The 27,161-nt window shown below is 44.6% G+C and overlaps 1 protein-coding gene across 2 annotated transcripts in view; it reads right to left on the bottom strand.

The window, feature by feature from the left end:
• Positions 1 to 27,161, bottom strand: part of DLG3 (discs large MAGUK scaffold protein 3) — a 1,928,515-nt gene that overhangs the window by 1,732,886 nt on the left and 168,468 nt on the right. For both annotated transcript variants that reach the window (XM_078640191.1, XM_078640192.1), the window contains exon 2: positions 8,347 to 8,478. In XM_078640191.1, coding sequence (XP_078496317.1) covers positions 8,347 to 8,478 — 132 coding nt within the window. The remainder of the gene's footprint in view (positions 1 to 8,346; positions 8,479 to 27,161) is intronic.

Below are 27,161 nucleotides of genomic sequence, written 5' to 3'. Positions count from 1 at the left end.
ACTCTATACGGGGTCTTCCTTTTATACTACACCTATGGCCGTACTGCGCTCAAGACCAAGGCTCACACACCCTGTAAGAAATTGAGTTATTACCTGTGAAGGATGTTATTCCTGTGTAAGTAATACATCTGCAATTGTCTTTTTACTGGGAACCAAGTACCCCATTGTAGCACTTGACTCTCTCAGGATAGCGAATCAAAGCAACCCAAGGCCTACTCGGGGGAGGTGGCGTGGGCTAGTAATCTCCACTTACTGGTACACAGCAACAACACTTACAATATTGTCCAGTCAATGCTTTTTCTTTCATAAAGGAAATGTGCATTTATCACTCTCACGCTACCAAATATTCTGCCCAATTCTCAAACAGGCTTTAGAAAAGGCTGCGAAACACTAGATAACGTCACAGTGATCAATCTAGTAACAAAAACAGCAATCAATCAGAAACCCTCTACGTATGTGTGCTTTTTAGATTGTAGCATAGCCTTTTATAAGCTCAGTCAGGCTATATTGTGGAAAAGGTCTTGAAGGCATGGAACATCTCATCAACTCTTCACCGCCATCAGATTGCTGCACACCGACACCTGGGTTAGGATCAAACTAGGTAATGGTTCCACCATCTCCAACAAAGATTCCAACTAAACAGGACCTGAAACAGGGATCCGTCCTTTTGAGATAATATCCATGTAGACCTATTGCAGGACTGGCTACTCAAGAAACGCATCCCCCAAGAGTGAGGGCGCAATGTTTGTTACTTGTGCAGTATGTAGACGATACGGCTCCTTCAGATCAGACTGCGATTGACCTTCAAAGGTCCCTAAACAGTCTCCATCTTTATAATGATTCGAATGAACTGAATTTAAACTTGGCAAAAACAGAAATAATGAAGTTCGGAGCATCTAAATCCAAGTACATGTGGAGGATACGTGAACAAAAGGCATCCACTGCGGAATGCTATTTTTATCTCGGGTATGGCTGGACTCTAAACTAATGTGCAAAAGTCTAGAAAAAAGCAATGCATACCAGTGCCCGCCATCTTCGAAATCAACCACAGAAAATTAATCGCTGATTAATAAACCCTATTGAAATGAGTATCTTAGATATAATCAAGGGAAAATTAGCAGCCCACAATGTGGGGGTGGGGGGTCCAGGCTGCATGGAGAATTGGAGACAATCTTCCCAGGTACCATCCGGGCAGTATATTTGGGCTACTCAAAAGCTCCCCGGTGTGCCAACTTAGGTTGGAATTTGATATGGTTAATCTATCTACCCCAGCTGACAGTCAATTTATTAATTATTGCTTCTGCTTCAGAAATGCACCGCAAAAACCCCTAAAAAAAACCTGATTTGAAAACAGCAGCAAAAATATCTGAAAATGCACAGAAGCAATGGAACTCAAAATCTGGACAAGTTCCTGAAAGAACCAGAGCTGATGGAATATTGGGTCATATCTTAAACTGTAGACTGGCTGTAAACATGCTCAGTCCAATTACCATGAAAGTACTGTAAGTGAGAATCCAGTATTGAGACTTACCTACAGTAAAGGTCCTAAAACCTGGAAGTCAAAGCCAAAAATTCTAGTGGACTAAATGGGCAGAACCCATTTGCAACACACCCAAATCCTTAAGCAGCACCACAGTATCACTTACCATCTGGCTCTTATGTCAGTTTTTGGAAGCCCCAAAGAGAGAGTGCCACCTCATATTGAAAGGCCTGGCAAAGATCTGAATCTTGCTGACATCTTTTCTCATTTGCTGCTGAAGAACTGTATCTCCAGACCTTCCATTGCTGGAGGATTCATTAGATGACATAACACAGTGCCACCCCTTGGCATTGGACCAGGCAAATAACATCAAAACATCACAAGAACCAACAACTCCAGCTGTGTCAGAAGTGGGTCACATTCAGCAGTGTAGACTAGAAGAAGTTCACTCGTCAACGGTAAATCCTCAAGAAATTGAGCCATTCGATATGTCAGACTGATAGTGGCTCTCTTGGGGAGAACGTAGCTATTCTCCATGCCCGAGGAACCAAATGATGATTTGTGGCCAACAAGAGACTACTGAGACAGAAAGTAAAGTTGAATTGAAAAACACAAGTGGTCAGGAAGGAAGTTGATTAAAGACCACAGTGCATTACACCCACAATGATAATACTACTAGAAAATAATGCCTCTGGTCTGTTGCTATTATCAATGGAATATTTAGGGGACCATTAAGGCATCTGTCTTGTATGACTGAGAAAGCATTTCTGCACATGAGCAGACTACAAAGTAAATAGCCCTAAGTCGCCCTGCCTGAGTGTTTTTGAGTAGAGGCAGCAGTTTTAACCCATGGATGGTTGAGCCAATGGTGGAGAACCACATGTTTCAAAGGAACCATTGACTGTACTCTAACCGAGTCACAGGGGTTTGAATATCCTAGTAATCTAAAGCAGTCATTGCTTACGATGGTCCTGCTGAATGCCTTGTACCTCTTGCTAGTGTTTTTTTACAAGGCAGAAACATGTTGACCCCCTGTAACCAAGATTGGTTCGAAAAATGTTCTTTCTATTTTTTTTAACTCTACCTCTTGAGGACATAAAATAAAAGTGATTTTAGTCCACCATGAGGTTGTTTTCATTGCTGTACTTCATACTCATCATCACCCAGACCAATTGACACATCAGGTTCTCCTTTTAGCAGAATTGTCCTAGAATTCCCTGTCACAGAAAGTAGCAGCCTAGACCATTAGACATCACCAATGTTGTAAGGAGGAACCCTATGTTGAAGCATGCCATCAAAGCGTATATGAGGGTTCTCATCCCCAACAGGCATACCAGTCAGATATCATACAAGACAGAACACTTAATTTCCTACTAATTGTTGAGTTGATCATAGTATCAGACCAGGTGCATTATTTTGTGGTAGTACAGAAAGTAAGGTTCTCTTTTGGTTCTGGTGATGTCTCAACTCCCACAAGACGCATGGCCGGAGGCTGGAATATATATATTCAGACCTGTTCGCAACTGCCCATTATCTCCTTGTCAACATGGATGAATTGTCCTGATTTCCAGAACTCATGCCAGTCCCTGCACCACCACTTAGGTGGCCATGCCAACTTTGAAAAAAATCATCTTCACCTTCGGGATACCTGTGACTCTCAAATCGTATAGCAGTCCACCATTCAACAGAAGATACTTCGAGATCGTTGGACTATATCTGGGTTTTCATCAATGCAAGACGACACTATTAGGCCATTCTTCAAGATTTCATGGTCATCCTGAATAAAAAACCATGCAGATCGACCTCACTCCTCATTTCAGTGACAGAATCGCTGAAAGGACATTAACACCCCACAGCTCAACTACAATGTCTCCTGCAACCTATGGTTTAGGGTGTTCTGAGATAACTGACTTTTACATCGAGAGAAGACAAAAGGAGCCACAAACTGCAGAACCTCAGATTGGGTCAAGGAGATGTACTGCTGCTCAAATCAAGGAGATCCACCATGCAGGGCCGGACTGGGAACCAAAACCGGCCCTGGCAAAGTGCTTGGCCGCGCCCCTCCCCCCCACACCCCTCGGGGCTTCAGGTTGCCGCCGAGCTCTTTGCCAGGGCTGGTTTTAGGCCGATTTTGTTACACGGCCGATTTTGCAGATATGCTGCAAAAACAGCCCTGTAACAAAAACGGCCTCCAGGGGTCCAAAACCGGCCCCCAGCCTTGCGGCCCACCAGGGGATTGCCTGGTGCCCACAACGGCCAGTCCGGGCCTGCCACCATGGCCCAGTCATCACAAGGATGATAAATCCCTTGATCCGCAGATGCACCTGGTACCTGACACAGAAGGGTCCAGGCTCAATGTTTGGACCAATGCACTAAGACCCTTGTGAAACTTCACAAACACAGAAACATCGAAGAGCTCCGAGAATAAGCATCTTGTGAGGCCTTCACACCTGATCCTTACTGTGCCCACCCCATTCCTCTCCAAGTTCATAGCCCCAGATCTTTCACCTCCACCACAACATAAAGCCTCTGGAGGGGCATGTAAGGGATTAAACACTATTTAGTTTGGAGAGCATGTAATGTCATCACTCTAACATGTCGTCACTTCCTGGCGGGTAGGTGTGAACACGTCGTTGAGTGCATGTTGGGACGTGAGAACAGGAAGCCGAGAGGAGGGAATGGTAGACCAGCAATGGCTGCCTGGGAGCTCAGATGGGCTCTGTGATTCTTTCTTGAATACCACATTTCTCAGTTTTCATGCTGGTGTAAAGTATGTTTCCCTGGATGCTGCACTAGGTTTTCAGCAATTCCTGAGACTTTACAAGGAACTGGGTGCAGCGTTCCAGAGGTACGTAAGGAATTTGGTAGAACAATCAACACCTCCTTTTTGTCTACCTAAACCTACAACATAACTTAAGCAGGTACGAGCTATGTCACAACCTCCATCTTGAAAAAGGGACAATCTCAAACCTGCCAACTAAAAAAAATATACATTGTGAGGAGGGGGCAGGGTCTTGGAGGGGGCAGGGCTTCATGCCAAGAAGTATCTAAGAGCAAAAACAACAGGTGATGGACAGAATGCAGAACAATGTCATACATTCAACCCAGTACAGAGATCTGGGCCTAAATCCATCGTTTTTTTGCTCACCATGCCTTTCCAGTTTGAACCCAGCTATATGCAAATCAGCCTTGACCCTGTGCCCCATGGGAACAGTCCAGCCCGAACTGCCAAGCCAGGTCCTCCCTGGACTGGAAGCAAGCATCCAAGGACCGGTTTCGGGCTTTCAGCCCTCATCAGCCTGGATAGCTTGATTCCAGTGGCATGGAGAGCACGGACTCACGTCTGAGCATACCCCGCCCACTCGGGGTGACAAAAGCAAAAACAACAGGTGATGGACAGAATGCAGAACAATGTCATACATTCACCCCAGTACAGAGATCTGGGCCTAAATCCTTTTGTACCAAGAAGTACCTAAGAGGCACTGTTGCCCCCTGGCCCCACTACAAGTCAAGCCAAGTATACTTTTATTGGATTTAGTAAAAAACCATGAAAGAGTGGGAAAACCACCATCAAAAAAGAATACATGAAGTGTACATTTTAAAAACTTGTGTTAAAAAGTGAAAAGACAAGAAGATCGTTCTGCGAACAATTGACACTGATTGAGTTAAAAAGGTCAGGACATACTGTCAAGGCCATATAAATAAGAAAACGTAGACTGTATATACTGGGGCAACTTAAGTTAGTTCACTTTTATTGTCCTGTTCTTTTGCAGCAATTTTTAGGAATTTTATGGTTCTATAAGACATTTGGATCGATGAACCTCCAAGACATTGAATGACCGCGGCTCTGCAAGTTCTTATTTGTTCCTTCTTTAAGACTTCCCGAAGGACCATTTTTCGGATTTCTAATAGGAAGGGGCAGACACAAATTAGGTGCAATATTGCCCGCTCCCCCACTACCAAACCCCGCCAATAAAGAACACAATGCACATCTGTTATTCAGCGCCAAGAGACCTCCGGGTGAACATGCGCTTTACAAATACACATGTTATGTTATGTTGCTGAGGGTGGTGTCAATGTCCTGGTCTGGTTAATGGACATTGGCTTACCAAAACCTCAAAAGAAAGGCTGGAAACCTTTTAGCAGTGGTTTTCAGTTCGTTTTCCCTGCCACTGTGTAATATTGGCTCCTCGCCAGATGACCGTGTGAAGGGAGCCGATATTGTGTGACACAGGGTGACGCAGTGTACGTTGCTGACAGTTGCAAAGTACCACAGATAACGTGACTCTTTCCAGGACCTCCCCTTGACCCAGCCATGAGTATTCAGCTGCACTGTAACACTGCACGAAGCAATGGGCGTTTGTCGTGCAGCTCATAGCCACGGCTCGTGGTTCGAAGTGTTGCACAGTGGGCCGGGTCTCACCGGTGCTGAGCATCAGCAGTTTTTTAAAGGGGGCCTCGAAACGGGTCTCCATCGGGCCCTGTTTTGTGCCCTGGCACAGGCGGTCCGTTTTTTTCCGGACTGCAGTGACAGCAGGCACATCGATGAGCGCTGCTCACACTGCTCACTTCTCACACTAGTGAAGTTAGGGAATGACGTCATGCCAGGGGAGTGTTGTAGGGAAAGGGAAATCCTTTAAAGAAAGTCATTTTCTGTCTCTCTCAATTTCCCTTCTCTTTTTGAAACTCTGGAGCAGCAACATTGTCGTGGTGTCACCAGGGCTTTAAGTGGAAGCCTTTTCAATATTATACACAAGCCACAGTTGGGGGGCAGGGGGGCGGGATTTAGGGCACACTAAGCTAAACACAGATTTTCAGCTTCCGTGTTTTTAAGCCATGCCCTTAAATACACTGGCCACGCCCCTCTGAGAGACTCTCCAGTTTTTTCATCCTACTTAAAGCCCTGTTGCACAGCTTCACACATAAATGCACAAGAACATGTAAGATGGGTGAAGGGGTTAGCGTGGGGGTAGGAGCGTCGGTGCTGAAAGCCCAACTCCTTCAACTCATGTTTATTTATTTTTATGTTTGCAATTTTATATAGCGTGGACATGGCCCGAAGGCATCAGTGCGCATTACAACAGTAGATGGATACAAGGATATAGCGAGTCACACAATTATTACATTCAGACATTTGCATCAGCAGATGCGACTGGGACAATGGCAGCAGCTGATCAGAGCTCGTACACAGTTCAAGCATCGATTAAGATGTTCCTCTGGTATAGCACTCTGATACCTTCACGTCTAGCCAGCGCTATATACATTTCTCAAATCAAATAAATTCAAAACTGGTTTTCCTGAACACTGAGACCTGAGCTACATGGCTGATGCCCGGTGGAGCTGCTAGACAGCTAATGAGGAGATTGGCCCTGGTTTCCCCCTTGACCGTCACCTACCCAGCCGGACAATGGGCACAGTTCCTCCTGGTCTCCCCGCTATTACTCCCTCCTCCCCTCCCTCCTACAAATTCTTGCAACATTGTTTATGTGTACTGTATCTTACTATACTCTTGTATCTGATATAACTTGTAATGCAACGATCCTAAATGTAAAGCGCTCTGATAACCTCTTGGGTCAAGTTTGCGCTATATAATAAATAAAAAAATGTTGAGGTCTCATGACAACGGTAGTTTGTATCCTGGTGTGGACTGGAGAGTACATAAGTCTGGTCGCGGGTGGTGAACCAATGTGTCTGTCCAATAGGGGCCGTTTGAGGTCCTTTTGAAGGTGACTTTGAAGGTGGTAGGCAAAGGGAGGAAGGTAAGGAGTTCCAGATTCTTGTCCCTGAGGGTTTAAGAGAGAAGGCATCTGTGAACTTGTGTAATGTTGAAGGGACCTGCACTCTGGCACCCAAGGGCTCAGCTGTTTCCAAGCACAGGGCCTTCCACTGGCTCAGATGTCACCTCGTGCTGCAGAATCACCTCAGCAGGAGGCAAGTAACCCTGCGGGCTAGCTGGTTTATCTCACCTAGGATGATGAATGAAAAGTAAGGGGGGGTGCACGTCCTCGTCTGATGCCTTTAGGTGATCATTTTATTTTAAGTAATAGATAGTCTAATACACAACTGACTGTCTATTTAACACTTTGGGTGCTGGTGACGGAACCACTCCGTCACCAGCCACGGACAGGCTGTGCTAATGAAGGAGTGGTTCCCGTCACGGCCCCTCTGCCACGCCTGCGCGGCAGCGATTTTGCGCCTGCGCTGAGCGTTCTATTGAGCGGGCGGGGCCGCGACGGAACCACTCCGTCACAAGCACAGCGCGCCCGAGGCTCGTTATGGAGTGGTTCCGTCACGAGCATGGTGGCGCCGCGCGGCCCCCACCCCCCCTAGCGCTGTGGCGGAATTACCGCCGCAGCCAAGGGGTTAAGCAGGGTGCCATAAATGCAATATTACAGTCAACAACATACTTCATAATGAAACAAATGCCAATTGGGTAAAATCACAAGTCATCTAATACACTACATGTTTTGAAAAGGCAGCTGAAAGCCCCCATGGCTACATGCATTTTAAAGAGTAGGTTTAAAAAAACTGTGTCAAGACCCAGTACTGATTTGTTTGGACTTATGGACACCAAATACATTTCTGTAATCTGGGATTCTAGGACGTCATCTTATGCAAAGAATGAAACATGAAACATATAAACATCTGAAGCTTTAGAGCTTGAGCAGATAGTTGCCCCGAGATTGTCCAGAATAAATCTGTTCAACTGCTCAAGTGACTGTAAATAAATAAATAAATAACAATAAATAAAATTGACCAATGTATAGACCACACTACAAACTGAATTGTTCCTTTCCCTCAATAACTATAACCACCACACGGGTAAGGGTTAGGGGGTTCTTGAAAGAAAGAGGAGTGACACTCACCTAAGAGCGCGTGGAAGAGGTCGCTGGCCAGGATCCGCGAGACCTCGCCAATCGAAGCCTTCAGCTGCTGTTCCCTGGGAGACGCCATGTTGTCCTGGTATTTATTCAGGAGTGCTACAGCCCGCTCGGCGTCTGCAAGAGGAAGGCCATGGAGAGTGAAGAGGTGGACAGTGGGCAAGAGTAAGAGCTCAGTCTCCTAGAGTTCATTATGAAGCCAAAGACCATGTGTAATCTGTAATGTACCAAGAGTCTGGAAAGTAAATATCCTACCAGATTGTGTCACTTTCAGTGCATGTAAGTAAATAATGTTTCATTATTCAAGCGAGCCACTAAAGTAGACATTTAAAATTCTGATTTAGATGAATATTTTACAGTTCCGGCTATCACAAGCATTGGAAAAGCCAAGGAGTCTGGTTGTGGCTCCTAAGCTATCAGCTTTGCCAAACCTTGGGGCATATTTACAAGCCTGTATCGCAGGAACGACACTTTTTCCGACATTCCTGTGGCGATAGGGGCTTTGCCTTATTTACACAGCGGCGTTAAGCCACTTAATGTGGTTTAACGCTGCCTTGTAAATAACGCACTTTCACGCTACACGTAGCATGAAAGGGGAGGGCAATGGGTGTTGTGGTGGATGTTCCACTGCAGCACTCATTGATTTTGATGCTTTCTCCTATTTACAAGGGTGGCGTAAATAGGAGGCAGCGCCTATATTAAGGCCAGGTAAAACCTGGTCCTAAACAGGCGAAACGTGGAGAAATGCTTTATTTCTTCTCGTTTTTGCAGTTTCTATGTGTGCTGCATTCTGCAGTACACTTAGAAACAGCAAAACACAATTGATAGTTTATTTGCAGGAATGTGACCCTTCCTACACATAAACAATCATTTAAAAAACAGACGAGTTGCAGCTCATATGAATGCTGCACAAAGCAGCACACATAGAAGTTACAAATAGCCATTCTGGATTATGTGCCGGAAGGAACACTTACCTGCACATAAATGATCCGTCCTTCAACGCAGGCACCCTTGCACTATGGTGCATGGGTGCCTGCGTTGGCGTTAGGCAGCTGAATTTAGCGCCAGCGCAGGCAGAAACGAAGGGGTGCACTGTATTATTGTAAATATGGCACATCTCTGCGTTTCTAAAGTGATGGAGTGCGGTGTTAGACATTACAACCTACCAAGGGGTGAAGAGAAGATTTGAAAGTTTTCCCCTTTTGGTTGCAAGGATTTCTAGATGTCTACAAGACCTATACAATTAGTTCCAATTGATTCAAGGGTTCTGGAAATGGTATTGCGACACAGAGGAAGGATGACTTCTAATGATCGAGAACAGGTGGGTGTAAGCCCTTATGTTGATGAAGTTCCTGCACCCTCCCCAGCTGTCTTTCCTGGGCTGAGAGGAGCAAAATGCCTCAACCCAGGTCATCTTGTCAAAAGGTCTAAGCCGTTGTTCCTACTCTGGGAGCAGTGTTCACACCTCCTTAGGGAGAAGTACTGATAGAGTCAGACTGATGCATCATTAGCTGCTTGAGATTCAAGCAGGTAAAGTATAACTTTGTAAAAGTCACATTTCCTAAATATTTACGAAAAAATCAACTTCACCAACTAATTGGATTTATAATACATATTATGAATAAGTATAAATAGCGGTTTAATTGTCTCTGTATCCCAATCCAAAGTTACCTTTTATCTGAACTTTAATGTTTCTCATAAGATAGGTACAGTTCGAACAGTGAAAACACCTGTTGGGGGATGGTCATTGTAGGTGCATGTCAACGTTAAATTCCTACATGTAGCACTTTGAAATACTGTGCACCCTACCTTGTGGGCTATAAGTCCTATTTAGGGGTGACGTAATATTTAAAAGTGGGGTAATTTCCATTCAAAAAGGATTAGTTTGACATGTTTTCCAACAGGTTTAAAAGCCGCAGAGGTCAGGCTACACAGGTAGGTTTGACGCCAGGTTTCCTTTGTCACACTCGGATGGCACGATAAGTGCTGTGGTTCACAGAGGACATTTAACTCCCTATGCCATTTATGTATTTTCCTGCACCATATACTATGGCCTCGCTGTAAAGTTAAATATAACAACTGTGTATTAGTCAATTTCACCATGTTTTAGGGGTCACATAAAAGTGGCCTGGACAGCAGTGACCCACGCAGTGATCAAAATCAGCAATACCAGTAATAAAAAAAGGGTGAGTCGGGTAACAAAAAGAGACACTTTCTCTCAATGTTGATATGGAGTATGAGCTTGGAGAGTCAAGGCGTTGATCAGGTAATTGAAGTCGGCAACAGGGCAAGGACAAATTTAAGCCATAATTGCAAGCATGGTACTTTTGGAAGGCTGCTTCTAAAGACTTGCTTATCATCTGGATGTTGTGATATAAGTATTTTTGAAAACTGTCACCCTTTTCTTTGTGATCTTTCTTGCAACAATGAACAGAAGATCCTCCTGACACGGCCGTGAAGTAAGTTGTGTATTTTTTGTGTCTTTGATTTGAGTTCTCCTGGTGAATCTGGAATAGTTCCATAGTATAGTTTGATGCACTGCTGACTCCATCTGTGTATCATTTTTATTCACGCTTGTTACTGCTCTGAAGTAGCATATAGTCCAAAAGTGAACTTTAGAGCAAAGTGTGTCTGTTTCATATTTGAACACAAATTTTTCAGGTGTATGGCCTGTTCGCTACAGGTTACTGAGCCACGGGTGGCTCCCCCTTATTGAATAGTTGGGACTACAAGGTCGACCCAGTTCACTTTCTTGGAATATCTCACTGGCTGTGGACCAGAATGATTTCCGAGCTATAATGTTGTTTATTTCATATGGCGAGAAATGCGTCCCTTAAACTTAAGGGGCGACCATCTGGGAGCGGCTTCTTAAAAATCGCAACATGCGATATAAATGTCAAGTAATCAAAATGATTTTACCAAAAAGTTTTAACTGAAGCAAAAGAACAGAATCCTTTGGAATCCAAATGTATCCATTTATTTCATATGCATGTGAAGAGAAATTAAATGTTGTAAATCACATTAATATTTTCTTCTTTTTTCAAAATGTCGTTCAGGCATACATAATGGTCCCAATGCATTTCGTGCCTACCATGGCACTTCATCAGGGGAATCGGTTCGGCCCTGTGGCCGTGATCTCCACGAGAAACTAAACGCCTTCAGTTTCGCGAAATGCAATGGGACCATTATGTACAAAAACTTAAATCCCCACCAAAGCAAGGTAGACAAAATCATTGCTAAGATTAAACAAGGTTAGCGGCTGCAGACAAGTACTAATGAAAACCTAACAAGGGTAAGACAAGCAGACTAACTGCTAAGACAGACCATCAGATTGGAGTTACTCTCCACAGTTCACTCACACACAAACTCTTCCAATGTTTACGGTATGAGAAATACCCTTCCAACCCTCCCTTCCACGCACTGCAAATGGATCTTTGGTTCTGTCGCAATCCTCCTCCAACTGCCTTCTGAAGCCTCTTCACAAACTTCATCACCCGAGCAATCATAACTCACTTCCCTGGATACCCTTTCAACCTTCTCTTGCTCCTGCACCTTGACAAGCGGCTGGCTGGCATGGCAAACTCCATCATCGTTCACCAGAGCAGAATTACACAGTATTTCTTTGGCCAAAGATGGAGGGGAAAATCTACACTTACCTTTCCTTACCATGCCACACTTCTTAACATGGACCTTGTCTTCTACTTTTACATCCACTTCCATCACTCCACGAGCCCCATCAACCTCTTCTTATATGATGCTTGTGCTTGGGAAACTTGTTCCTGAATTCTTCCAGTGACCACTCAACCGCTCTGGCTTTAGACATCCAGCTCAGAGTGTCTTTGTTAAGGAGTGTCCTGTCCCCCATTAAAACAAAAGGATTGTAACCCCAATTCTCACGTGGGGTGATCCTATTGGCCCACAAATTATGTCTAACCTCTTTCTCCCAATCTGGTTTATTTCTTTTGCCACTTCAATACTATCTTTCATCATCCTGTTAAAACGTTCAACCATACCATTTCCCGTAGGGTGATACCCTGACGTAGTCCTCTACTTGACACTATTCCTGCTCCCTTACTGCTGGAAACATTCAGCAACATACAACTTCCCATTGTCACTTACAATGACCTTCGTCAAACCTTCATGCTGAAACACACTGTCACTTACCACTGTGCTATCATCCTCCCTTTGCGCTACAACCATCTTTGGCCCCCAGAAGAATTGGGCCACCAAGACGATCACATACTTTAAACCGCCCACATCATCTTGACTTGGTCCCATAACTTCAATTCCCAGCTTTTCCCATTGCATGCCTGGGCTCCCTATGGGGTGCGGTGGCAGGCGGAAGGTAATCTGGGATTTGTCCTATCTATTGCCCTCCATACAATCTCAAACTGTCCTTTCGAGTTCTATGTCAATTTGAGGCTACCATTATGTTTCTTTGACTCTACATTTTAACTTGCCAAATGCACCTCATTACACGTGTTTACTATCTTCTCCCGCGGAGATTTGGGAGGAGCCAACTGTCCCAGTCTGATTCATTCTTTCCCTTCCAAACGGTATTCAAGACTCCCTCAACATTCCTTCTAACGGCTAACGTTTGTTAACAAGGTATATAGCCTTCAACACTGATTTGTCTTTCTCCAACCCAACCATTCATTCCAGTTGACCCACACCTTGTACATCCTCTCCACCCAACATTGGTGGCTCAGTTAGGCCCGGGGAGAAACGCTGCCATTATCACATGCAGACGTTTTCATAAATTGCCTTATCTGTCACACAATGACTTTTGACACACATTTGCGTGCATGACACTGCAGGATTATATTCCACTTCATAAGAACACTATCACGACACCTTGAACGTCTCGTTCGAACATACATTGTGCAAATGTGATTGTTATTCGTCCCTGAGGTACAGCAGTTACCAATAGATCATAAACAATGGCGGCCTGACTAAGGTCTCAGCTCGGGAACCAGGATGCATGTTTGTTATAAATAAACAAGCACAACAACATGGCAAAACAGCAGTCATCCCACTCACACTTGGGGACCTCCATGAAAGTTAAAGGCATCTGACTTAAAACGTCTGCTACCTTGTTCCTTACTCCTGGCAGATATTGTACTTCAAAGTTATAGTCCAGAAGTTTAATAACCATACAAGCAATGTGTGGTGATGCACTGTATAACCCATGAGCTGAGTACTTTGGCAAGGGGCTTATGATCACAGTGTAAAAATACAGGAGACCCTCTTATAAACTGGCAGAAATTATCTAGACCCACATACAATCGAGCGTGGCCCTCTCTCTCCATTGGCCTGCAATAGCAGTCTTGAGACATATTTTAAAAACAACAGGAAAACACCACTACCTAACATGTGTTCGAAGGGTGCGTGCACTTTCCAACTGCTTTCCGATTTTGAATCGGACCCCGGGAGCCGGAGTTTCGGTGCTCAGAAGATTGCGGCCTACATCCCCGTGATGCCCGGCTGTGAAGTTGGCATGCTGCCCGGACTGTAGTTGAACAACATCGGCCCGAGGGGGCTGGGGCGACCGGTCATGTTGCTTTCACTTTCGATTTTGCCTCCAGAGAGAGCTGTGACTGGAATTGTGCCCACTCCTGAGCCTGAGGACAGCCGCCCAGTGTCACCCACACGTGTGATTTTCTTCGTCTTACCGAGTTTGGAGGACATTCGGCCTGTGCCCTCTGGCTGGGATTGCATCCGCCCGAGGAAACCAGGGACAGCCATTTTCCTGTCTCGTCTCTTCTATTCAAACTAAGCTATCTCCCGCAATGACGGGGAAACCAGAGGGTAAGAAGCAGAAACTCAAGACCACTCGACGGGGTGGCTATACCCAGACTAATAGGGGAACATCCTTTACAACGCAACTTTTACCACGCAGTGCCTTTACGACGCAACTATTACAACGCAAACCATTACAACGCATTGCGCTGGGGGGCGCTCTAGGATAGGGAATAGATTTAATTTACTATCCAACACCTTCCCTACTATCCACGGGGACTGGAGTTGGAATAGTAAATTAAACTATTCACTATCCAGCACCCCAAAGCGCCATGCGTTGTAAAGGCATGCGTTGTAATACTTACGTTGTAAAAGCATGCGATTTAAAAGCATGCGTTGTAATGTCATGCATCCAACTAATATCATGGATCGATACGCCCAAGCTAAGGGATCTCCCGGCGGATCTGGTAGGTTGCAGGAAGATACGAGAGATCCACTAACCTCGACTAATGAGCTGACCCTGCAAGATGTCATGGCCGCCATTGACGGGATTAAATCCTCATTGGGGCAACAAATGGAGACTCTCGCCCATAAGCTCGACACAGTGGCGATTGATGTCAACCTGATCCGCACAGACCTGGCAAAAACTAATGAGAAGGTCAAATCTCTGGATATCAAGACTTCTAGTCTGACGGGTGATGTCACTGACCTACAGACAGAGGTCCGTCACCTGAAGACTACTAGTGACTTCCTTACACGTCGTCTGGAGGATTATGAAGGGAGGGCTAGACGGAACAATGTCCGTATTATTGGGGTCCCGGAGAAGGCAGAAGATCCAGCAGCTGATCTCTTTGTTGAGAACCTTATTGTTGGCCACCTCGCACCGAAAGGACTGAGTAATTTCTTCACGGGTGAAAGGGCCCACAGAGTTCCGGGCGGCAAACCGAAGTTGGGTGCCCCACCGCGGCCTATCATTGCGAGAATTTTCAATTTTCTTGATAGAGACGCTATCCTGCAGGCCTCATGGATGGGTGGACCTATGAAGTTCGAAAACACAACTATCAGCTTCTATCCGGACTTCACCCAATTGGTTCAAAAGCAAAGACTCAGTTTCCTGGGGGTGAAGAGAAGACTGCCTGATATGGGACTCAAATATGCTATGCTTTTCCCGGCCAAGTTGAGGATCGAACATGCTGAGCGGACTTATTTTTTTGATCAACCAGAGATGGTGGCCAACTGGCTGGACACTCTACCGAACCAACATCCGTCGGAGGAACAGTCTGGCGGAGCGGAGGGTGGACAGGCGGAGCAGGAATAGTCACCGGTTGCTTGGTTCCTGGGATCTTTCATAGACCTTGAACTGTGGTTCGACAATCCTGACATGTGAATTAATGTACATTTGGGTGTTGCGGGGTTATTGGTGGGTCTTTTTCCTCCTCCGAGTGTCTTTTTATAGTTTAGTTGGATGTGGGGGCGACAGGCACACTGCAAGTTTGGGTGGTTTTTTAGTCTTATGCAGGGGTGCAGGGTGGGTGGTTTTGTAACGGGATGTTGGTGGGGGGGATGGGAAGTTCTTTTGGGATGTGTGTGTGTTTTATTGCAAGGTATCGTATCCTTAGATCGTTTATTGAAGTGTTGGGTTCTTTCTGGGGCTGGATTTTCTTTCTTCTTTGGGATGGGGGTAGAGGGCTGAAACTAATGAGTTGGAATGTGAATGGGCTGGGGGATAGGATAAAACGAGGGGTGGTGTTGCAACTGTTGAAACGATTCTCCCCTGATGTGGTCCTTCTTCAGGAGACACACTTGATTGGTAATACTTGTCATGCTATGAATAGGAAGGGTTATCGTCTGGTCGCACATGCTGGGTTTTCCTCCGGCTCTAGAGGGGTCGGAATCCTTATTAAGACTTCTCTCCCGCTGGAGATTGACTCCACTGTTCTCGACGATAGAGGGGGCTACGTCGCTCTTACGGGTAGATGGGAGGGCTGCACCCTCTCTCTGGTTTCGGTGTATGTCCCCCCTGGCCTGCAATCGACTACTTTCGCGGACTTGGGGCGGATTATTCTTGCTCTCCCTGAGGGGTCTCTGCTTCTAGGTGGTGATTTTAACGCAGTCGTCTCCGGCGTGGTTGATCAACACCCACCCAGGGACCTAAAGGGATCGCAGAACTGGCTCCATGGACTCCTTGACACTATAGGTCTTGTAGATTGTTGGAGGTTATTACATCCTGCTCAACGGCAGTATATGTTTCATTCGGGCGCCCACGGTAGCCTCTCCAGGATTGATTATGTTTTGATACCGGCAGCGCAGGCTCATTCTATCACTGAGGTCAAACATTTGGCTCGGGGAATTTCAGATCATTCTCCAATATGGCTTCGGATGGAGTTAGATTCCGGGTCCGAGGGGCGGGTTGCCCCGATTAACCCTTGGTATCTCCGAAACCCTAAAACTCTCACTGCTCTGGTAAAATACCTTGACCTGTATTTTTTGGAGAACGAGGGTTCTGTTTCGTCAGCAGTATTGCTTTGGGAGGCTTTTAAGACCGTCCTTAGGGGTCAGGCCCTGTCGTTGATAGCAGGTGTTAAGAAACGGAGAGACGAGGAGGTGGTTAAGCTTGAGACAGAAATAGCGGACTTGGAACGTGACCTTGAGCGGGGAGTCACCGGGACCCATGTTCTGCGACTGAAACAACTTGAGTACAGGACATTGGTTACTGACGCGGCTAAGGCCATGAGTAGGGAGCAGCAGGGACGTCTGTATGATGTGGGAGACAAAGCCGGTAAATTGATAGCGTGGCTCGATAAAAAAAGATTGAGCTAATCGGGTGGTGCCTGAGATAGCGACAGCTGCTGGTGCTCGGGTCTCTGACCCTAGGGAAATCGTTCAGTGTTTTGCAGATCACTTCAGAACAGTGTACTCCTCTGTGTCTGACAGACCGGAGGAGGACTCCCATCTATTGTTGCGTGATATCGCTTTACCGCGTCTCTCAGACGGTGATAGGGACCAAATGGATGCCGCTATAACATCTGACGAAGTGGCTCTCGCGATTTGTTCCTTGCGTTCTGGGAAAGCAATGGGTCCCAATGGTCTACCCATTGAACTTTACAAGTTGCGCCCTGATAAGATAGCTCCCTATCTTCGGGATATGTTTCTGGAGGCTCGGGAGTGTGGTTCTCTCCCCCGTGATCAGCGTTTAGCAACCATTGTGGTAATTCATAAGGAGGGGAAGCCAAGAGATAAGTGTGCGTCATATCGACCTATATCCTTGTTAAATGCTGAACCTAAGATCCTTGCAAAAGTATTGGCTAACCGATTGATCACTGTGATTAGCGAGTTGATACATCCGGATCAATCCGGTTTTATCCCGCATAGAAACACCGCATTGAATCTTAGGCGGCTTCATGGTGTTCTCGCGAGAGCTGCGACGTTGCGTGAGCCGGCCATCTTGGCGTCGCTGGATGCCACGATGGCTTTTGATACCATGGAATGGCCATATTTATGGGCCGCGTTGGCTAAGTTTGGGTTCGGACCCGGTTTTATTGGCTGGGTGAGGCTACTCTATGAGGACCCCCTTGCGCAAATTGTAGTCAATGGCCGAGACTCTGCTCCGTTTGGTCTTGGGAGGGGAACTCGTCAGGGTTGTCCTTTGTCACCACTCTTGTTCGCCCTAGCTCTTGAACCCCTCACCGCATGGATCCGATGGGAGCCCTCGATGAAGGGTATTCGGTGGTCCTCTGAGTTCGAAGATCGCATCTCCCTTTATGCGGATGATATCTTATTGTATTTGACTTCGCCCGGAAATCATTAATTGTATTATGCGATGTCTTGAAAACATTTGGTAGAAATTCAGGTCTCATCATTAACTGGACCAAATCCTATCTATACGTCCTTTCAGGTGATGTCCCTCTTCTACCGAGCAACTGTCCCATCCAGATTGCGCACACGGGGTTTAAATACCTCGGTATCTATATCTCCTTGGACTCCGCGACTCGGTATGAACATAATCTTCTCCCTCCCTTGGCTAGATTGAAACGGGATGACGCGGGTTGGCGTAAGCTTCCGCTTTCACCGCTTGGTCGAGCGGCCCTCTTTAAAATTATGTCTCTGCCTCGTTTTCTGTATGCTCTCCAAAACACTCTTGATGTAGTTCCGGCAAGCTACTTCCGTGCAGTCGAAGGTCTCCAAAGGAAGTTGATTTGGGATGGTAGACCTCGTATTGCACTTGCCAAACTGACGCTCCCGTGGTACGATGGGGGGGTTGCTCTCCCTGATATAAAACGTTACTATTGGGCGTCTCAATTGGGTGCCATTAATCATGGTATGTATGGTCCCGAATTAAACCCTGCCTTTGCAATGGATAGATGGCTGTTACCTGGGGGTAACTAATACAGGGCACTGTACTCTAGATCAGTGATTAAGGATTTGTCGGGACCTACCAAGACGGCGGTCCGTCTGTGGCAGGATGCAACTAGTTCGATGGGATGGAAAGACCGCTTGACTCGTGCGACCCCGCTCTTTGGCTCTGATAAACTTGGTAAACTGTGGAAGTCCAAGGGGTTCGATAAATGGGATCTCATTGGTATTAGTAAGGTGGGAGACCTCTGGGTTAAAGGCCAGATCAAATCGTTTGAATTGCTAAAGAAGGAGTATGACTTAGCTGATTCAGAGTACTTCCGTTATGTTCAAGTTCACCATGCTTTGAGGTCGGTTTTCCCAGTGGGGGAAGTAATTCCGGAGTCATCCCCGCTCGAAGATAGATTGTTAGACGGTCATGTGCCTGACAGTACTATCTCCCTAGTCTATAAAAAATTGATTAACGATAGATCAGACCTCCTCTTGCGTCTTCGGGACCTGTGGACCCGTGATGGCATTGAATTGGATGACGAGGACTGGCAATCTGTGATCTCCTCTCCCAAGGAGGTTGCAATTCCAGCTCGACTCAGACTGGTTCAACTCAAGATTCTACATAGAGTGTACGTTACGGGCCCCCGATTGGTACACATGGGTTTCTCTGAAGAGGGTTTGTGCAAGCGGGGATGCGGCCAGATAGTGACATTTCTTCATATCAACTGGGAATGTCGTGAGATTGCTGCCTTCTGGAGTGGGGTACATGATGTAATGAAGGACGTAACAGGGGTTACCCTCTTACCTGAAGCCAGACGATGCTTATTGAATGTTTGGGAACCCACAGGCTTATAACGTAGCCCAAACACAGTGGGGGACCGTAGGGAACATGGTCGCCAAGCGTGACATTGCTCAATTGTGGGGATCCCAGAGGCCACCCACTGTTGAATGTTGGAAAGAAAATTTGGACTGGTGCATGTTCAGGGAAAAAACTGTGTATCTGGCCCGGGGTCGGCCCCGGAAATGGTGTAGCATATGGGGACCCTGGAATACGTATTGTGGAGATATTTGTGCACCGCCTATCACAGAGAATACCGATGTCCCACTTTCCCCCTGACCGCGCATTCTGACTGCTCTATTGTATGTGCATTGATTTTCCCTCTGTCCCTTTCCCTCCTCCCCCTTCCTACCGCGATTGTTGATTTCTTTGTATTGACTTTTCCTTCCCCATTTGAATTAACACTTCGTGTACTGTATTCTTTACCTTGCTGTTTTTCATGTTTTTCAAATAAAAAGAAATATAAAAAAAAAGATATGCTGCTACTGCCCTGGGTATTAGGTGCACTATCTTAAGGGACAGGGGGCAAACGGGGATCCAGCTTTAATTCTGGGAATGATCTCCACAATTTGCTCTGCTGAAAGCAACTGCATAAGGCTGGCAGTTTTGAGACTCACCTCTGAGGGTTGGTTGTTGTCATGTCTGACAGCAGTGACTCTGTTAAAAATGTGAATTATTTTCCCTGGAAAATACGGGTAAAGAATCACAAACACCTTGATTATTTACAGCTGTGTCCCACCATCAGCCAGTGCAGTACCTGCCCTGGGTATTAGGTGTACCTTTCTACAGGGCACTCACAGGTACAACACCTAAACCAATCAAACAAGCACCTCTTCCTAGCATGTGTAGCAAGGGTGCGCACGCTTTTGCATTGCATTATAGTGGGAAAGCGCCCAGAGTCCTAAGGCCACAGAAAGAGAATCAGCAAAAAACAGGAGGAGAAAAAGCAAAAGGTTTTAGGGAAATCCTAGAAGGGCAATGTCCAAAAGTCTTCCCTGGCAACTCTCCAAATGATCTGATCTGTACTCCAAGTGTTACCCGAAGCAACTCTGGACTGACCACATAGAAGGATTGTGGAGAAGTGTGGCTCAATGGTTAGAGCGGCAGACCCTGATGCAGAGGTCTAGCCCGGGACCAGGGTTCAATTCCCCACATCGGGGGGGTTTTGGGCTCAAAATTCCACGGACCTGATAATTCTCGCCTCGGTGCCTATTCCAATCATGGAGTCCCACTCTGCAACTCTGGGCAATAGCTTGCTTAATCTCCACAACGGCCCCCACAACGCTAAGGATGCCTGGCCTCCACCTTGGGGGTGCCCAGGAGTGGACACCTCACAGGGAAAGCCAGGATGGGTTCCACAGCGGTGTTCGTACAAGCGCCTTGAGACCCTTGCGGGTGAGTAGTGCGCTATACAAGTATCAATTTTATTTAAGGCAAACAAGGCTGTCAATCAAAATGCAATCTTCACACATTCTCAACCCCAAACACTGCTGAGGGAGTATCTGAGGGAGCCCCCTAACCTTAAGATCACAGGCTCTGGTGGTGGAGCAGTTTAATCACCTAGAGATACTGATGAGGGGTCTCCTATCCCATCACAGGCTCTGGTCGTGGAACACTTTAATCACCTCAGAGATACTGATGAGGGAGCCTCCTATCCCATCACAGGCTCTGGTGGTGGAGCACTTTATTCAGATTACATCAGAGATACTGGTGCAAGGATGATGTGCTCATATCACATGTGCTGGTGCAAGGATTCTGTGCTCATACCATAGGTACTGGTGCAAGGATGCTGTGCTCATACCATAGGTAATGGTGTCAGGATAATCTGTTCATATCACAGGGACGGGTGCAACGATAATGTGCTGATATCATAGGTACCTGCGCAAGCATGCTCTACTCAAATCATAGGTGCTGGTGTGATGGCGCAAGGTGGCAAAACAAAATGTTGTGTACCCCTTGTAAAATAAATGTTCCATAACGTTAACATTTACTAATGGTGTGTTGTGGTGAAATAATGAACAATAGTATAAGATGCACACAAATGCACACGTGGGAATACTAATTTTGCTTGCATGAAGCAATATAATTAACTAATTTGTATAGTTATTGTGATGTGAACTAATGCACAGCTTAGATATAAATAAACGCAGCATGAATGTGCTTATTGTGCACGTTATTGTGCCAGAAAGTCGTTGGATATGTAAGTATGAAATGCATTTATGTGGCTTACTTGCTAGGTAATAACTAATGGGGAAACATTAGTACGGTGGGAGGTAAACAGAAGGGTTTTAGTTCCATATTTAACATGAATTTGTGTTTGTTTCTATGATAGTTCTGAAGGTGGCCTCTGAGGCCTAGTGAAAACATGGCTGCTCTGGTAAACTGCGAGCAAGTGCTGACCTGCGCATGCGAGCCCAAAGCCTGCAAGTGAGAGTGAACTGCCTGTGCTCGGATGGGAAGTTCAAGGCTACTGTGCCCTGGAAGCCAGGATGATTGCCAAAAATGGACATTCGAGTGTTCTGAACGTGGGAAAGGAACGTAAAGTTGCCAGTCAAGGATGTGACTAGGCCAAAGACTGTCCTAAACAATACTCTTTTAATAAAATGCTGATTCACCGTGAATATGATGCTGTAATGGTGAGGAGAGGCTCACCCATCCCAAATTTGTCCAATCAGAACCCGAGTTGGTGATGTTAGATACTTTTTAGATAGACTAAGTTAGGAAATTAGTGTATAAAAACCGCTGATTTTGCTTAGAGGGGGTCGCTCTTTTCGATTTCATCTCAAAGTGCTGTCAAATTGCAGATCGATTCCTGGATGTAAGATACTTTGATTTATTTCTTGTTTTCTTTGCAGGACTGAAGGATAAGATGAGGGCGTCAGTTAGGGATGTTAGGAGAGAATGAATTTGGAACTATCTGTTCTTTGCTTAGCTTTCAACTGATTTCTAAAATAAATGACTATTTTCCGAGCTCTAAATAAAATGATCATTCTGAAATAAAGTTTAAGATTTTAATGAATAAAGAATTAATTAATGCCTAAATGTCAGACATACTAAAAGTTTGCTTGAATAAAAATTAGGAAAATGGAAAATTAAAGCTGGTCTTGTAATTTTTCCTACACCTGATTTTATTTCTAGCAGATCCATTGCCACTATGGTGGTGTGTCTGAATAAAATTCAGGTTTGTTAAACCATGGTAAATTGTTTAAAATTATAGGTGTAAATATGACTAGATAAATAGGTTGAGACACTCCGCCAATGTTACAGCAGTACTCCTTCGTTATTTCACCAATCCCTGAAGTCGAATTAAATGAATAGACAAAGTGTGCAGTGTTTTGGGCTCCACTAGTGAATGAATATGTATCCGGGTATTTCAGGGAAATGGCGATACTGATTAGAAATTATTTTTGGAGTTCCGCTGTAGCAGTTATATCTTGGTAGCAGAGTAGTGGTTGCTAAGGAAATTAGCTAGGGTTATGTATAAAGTACTATATAGAATTTAATGTACAAAATTATGAACTAACATCTTTTGGGTTCGTATTACGTTATATGTAGTCCTGAAAGGGCTTCCAAGTGTTGCGTGAAGCTAGTGCCTCTGTCTGCAGGCAGAGGAAGTGTGGCAAGTAAAGTCGCACAGTGCATTGGTCTGTTTCAAAGAAGTAGTATCGTCGTATACTGCAGTGGTATTGTCATATATCACTGTTTAGGGAAATTAGGTGTGAAAGGATAAATGTATAGTGAGGACAGTCTATTAAATCTTAGCCTTCAAGTATAGGGATCATTGCGTATCCTGACTAAAACGTATTGCTGGGAGAGTAGTAGGATTTAACCCGAGCTTGAGTGGAGGGTAAAGTAGAGGTAATAGTGCTACTTTACTAACGGAAGAGAAATTCTGTGGGAGGATAGAGGTAAGCGCTGCCTACTGGAAAATACAGATTTATTGTATGTATGAATAGGGATTTCCGTATGACAGTGTGTAAATGAAATAGCAATATGCGTTCTTGTGAAACTCTGAGTTAGACTCTAAGGAGGTGAAAAAGATCTCTGTATGTGTTTTTCTTGGAGAAACGGGTTCGTTATTGCTTGATAGAAGGGTAAGGTAGAAGGTAGTGCTACTTTATCGACGAGTCTAAAATTCTGTGGAGATAAGCGTCGTCTACTCCACATACAGAATACTTGTGTGATTGAGAAAATACTATCAATTTATTTAGCGAAACAGGCGAATGGTATTGTTTTCTGTAAGTTACTAACTGATTTCGTAAAAAATCTTGTAAATACGGCTTCTTGAAAAATCCTGTAAAGGAGGGGTCAGCTGGCGCTGCAGAAGCCGGAGCGCTGGTGACGTCAAAAGTGTTGCGCAGGGATTGGTCCTTGTGACCAAGACGGGGAAAGGGCTGATTGGTGCATCACAGAAAGCAGCGAGAGCTATTGGTTGAGCACTACAGTGACGTATCTTGTTCTAATTGGTACGTTAGTGTGAACTGCACTGTGATAGGTTGGTGTTACGGAACAGCAATAGAATAGTACACAATCTTTTGAAAGCAGGAAATTTACTGAAAATGGCTTACTACTATTATGACGAAGACAAGAAGAAACCTTCATGGTTTAAAAAGTTGAAAAATATGTTTGTAAAAGACAAAGAGGTAGTTACGAGAGAGGGAAAAACACTTCCTCCGCCAAAGACGCCTGCTTCTCATATGTTGTCAAAATATGGTTACCATACGTGTGTTTGGTTGGAGAATTGGGTACGGTATACCAAGGATGATGGTGTATTAGCTTTCCCAGAAGGAGGATCTTTTGATTTGGCAATTTTGAGAAACCTGAGAGACAGGATGATGAAGCTTGAACCGAGACCTAGACCGACTCAATTTGAGGCACTGGTTGAATGGGAAGATGAGATGCATGAATTGGAAAGCGAGAGGTCAAGCAGGCATATCAGACCAAGAGGTAGAGGTCGTGATTTATGGGGAGAAAAACATGACAGTAGAATGCGTAAATGGAGAAATGGTAACATGTATGATGGCATGTATCCAGTTAGATTAATGGATGAATATGAGGGATGGAAATGCACAGAAAAGAAAAAGAATATGGAGATAGGGAACCAAAGTTATGGTGAAAGTGAACCAGAGGATGCTGTATTGGAGGAAACATTAAATAGGAGACCGCCACCATATCAACCAGGTTCTTTATGGACTACTCCGAATGCTCCAATAGCAAATGAGAGAATTAGTGAGACTTCAAGACAACCATCAAATTTCCGAGAGTTTCCTGAAAGAGTAGAAACAAGATATATTCCAAGTACACCGGTTGGGAAAGCTAGAATTTCGGGTACTCGTGTACAAATTAATGACTCGCATAAAACGGTGCTAAGTGCTGAAAAGCAAAATGATGTACAACCAGATATTTCTGATTATGAACGTTCTGCACATGAACTGATTCAAAACCTTACTAAAAACATGGCAGCAGTAACTGTCCCAGTAACAATAGGACCCGTAATACCAGTATTCGAAAATCAAAGAATAAAAGAGCCAAGCTTGACAATTCCATTGCAACAGAGTTTACAGAAAGCAAGAGAAAATATTTATCCTGATTTGTCAAAAATAAAACGGAATATCAATGTGAATCCACCTGAATTGACTTTTAATCAAAGTTTACCATACAGATACCCGACTGGAGCAGAATCTGACTCTGCAACACCAGAGAAAAGTGTAGATAAAATAGATTTAACGCAAACACCCGTAGGACCATCAGATAGAGAATTGAGTGACTGGATTGTAAACTTTAAAATTAAAAGAACATGAATCAAAAGTGCTGGATGTGGCAAAATTAAAAGTAGACATGGAAGAATTAATTATTGGAACTATTGGAACAGACAGACTAAAAACGTACCAGGATGATGAACTTATGTTTATGTGTAAAAGCATAACATGGAAGGCCAAAACGGTGTATGATCAGTTGGAAGAATTGGCAAGTGAATCAGGAGTGGAATTTTCATAATTTAAATCATTGCAGAAATCATATAGAGTGGATTTTGCAGAAAAAGACATTGAGAACATGAATACTGCTGGGAGGTTAACACAAATAAAAGAGTTGATTGTGCTATTGCGAAAATGGGGAGATGTGAGTAAATGGAGGATTAAGTGGGCAAAGAAGAAGGAAGAAAATAGTGATAAATCCACATTAGCTTTTCCAATCAGGGAAAAAGAGGCAGGGCCAACTGAGTTTCCCATGAGAGAGATACGAGGAGGAGGATATGTACATGTTCCTTGGAGCAGACACAATATATTGTCATTTACAAATGATTTTCCTAGGCTGAGAGAGAAACCAGTGGAATGGTATCGACAGGTAGACAGATTTGTAAAAGTGTCACAAGTTTTATGGATCGATTTGGATGGATTGTTTGACATAGTGGTGCCAGCAAATTTATGGACAGAATGCAAAATATCTGTAGATTGGCCAAGGGAAGAGTATCCCAGAGATAAAGTAACAGGAGCTCCATCACCAGATGTAATGCGAAAGTACGAACAAGTGATAGTATGGCTGAAAAATAAGATACCTCCAAAAGAAACTGATTGGGTAAAAATAGACAGGACCACACAAGAGCCAAAATAATCTGTACATTCATTCTATGAAAGATTGTTGTTAGTTTTCAAACAGTATAGTGGTTATGAGGAACTAAATGAAAAGGATATGATCCATTTTATATATAGATTCATATATGGTTTGAGACCAGAAATTTCAGATATGATTAGACACAGCATGATAGGATGGCAGTCGAGCTCAGTAGACAAAGTACTGAGACAGGCAAAATATTGCAGTGAAGAAATTGATGCAAAACAGAAAAAGTTGAAAGAGAAAGCCATGTGGGCACAAGTGAAGGTAGCGGAACAACAAGTGGCGCAAATGGAGAGTAAGAATGTAGGGAATCAAGGAAATTTTAAGGGTAAGCCTAAATTAGTAGGAAATATTGATGAATTGAAGAAGAAATTCCCCTGTTTTAATTGCAGCAAGTTAGGGCATTGGAAGAAAGAGTGTAAATGTCCGCCAAGTGTCAATGCGGAAAATACATCATTGAATCCGCAGGTGCAGTATGAGGTAAACCAACAGCAACCGCAACAACAGCAGATAGTATATTAACAGAGTCAGGTGCCACAACCGCCACTGCCACACAGTGTAAACCAGCAGAGATACAGTGCAGAGACAGGATTCAGCGGAGGTGAGCAGGTAAAAAGACCGCAAAGAGTGAATGCGTGTCCTCAATATTGGTTAGAAGAGGAGGGTGGCAGTGAGTCGGATGAAAGTTTCTGACGGTGCCTGAGAGAGGAAGAAGAGTGTGTGCTTGGAGCCACTCTTGAGGTAGATCAGTCTGGTCCATTTGTGAGCGGGAAGGTGAATGATGTAGAAATAACTTTCCTAGTGGATACTGGTGCTACCCGTTCTACTGTTAGATCAGTGGAAGTCCAAAATCTTCCTCTCCCGGGAGAGTCAATCCAAGTTGTAGGTGTAGCTAATAGACAGAAAAAAAGTCCCTTGACAAGACCAGTTGAAGTAGAAATTGGAACTTTTAAAGATATGCATCGATTTGTGGTGTGCGATAGTAGTCCTGTAAATTTGTTAGGAAGGGATATTTTGTGTAAAATGAATTGTGCCATATATTGTTCACCGGATGGCATAGAATTGCAAACCCCAGATGAGGATAGTTTGTATAAAATGACAATGCTCATGATTGAGGCAGAACCGAACAAGCTATTTCCTGTTTTTGACCGAGAAAAGATTCCTGTTGAACTGAAAGAGGCAGCGAAAGAAGGAGTATGGGATTTCACTGGAAAAGATATAGGATTGATGAAAGGTGTTGATCCTGTAAAAGTCACAGTAAAAG

The sequence above is a fragment of the Lissotriton helveticus genome, chromosome 4_2 (genome assembly GCF_964261635.1).
Source record: "Lissotriton helveticus chromosome 4_2, aLisHel1.1, whole genome shotgun sequence".
In the NCBI taxonomy this organism is placed as follows: domain Eukaryota; kingdom Metazoa; phylum Chordata; class Amphibia; order Caudata; family Salamandridae; genus Lissotriton; species Lissotriton helveticus.
The sequence above is the reverse complement of the archived record's forward strand: the minus strand, read 5'-3'. Positions and strand labels throughout refer to the sequence as shown.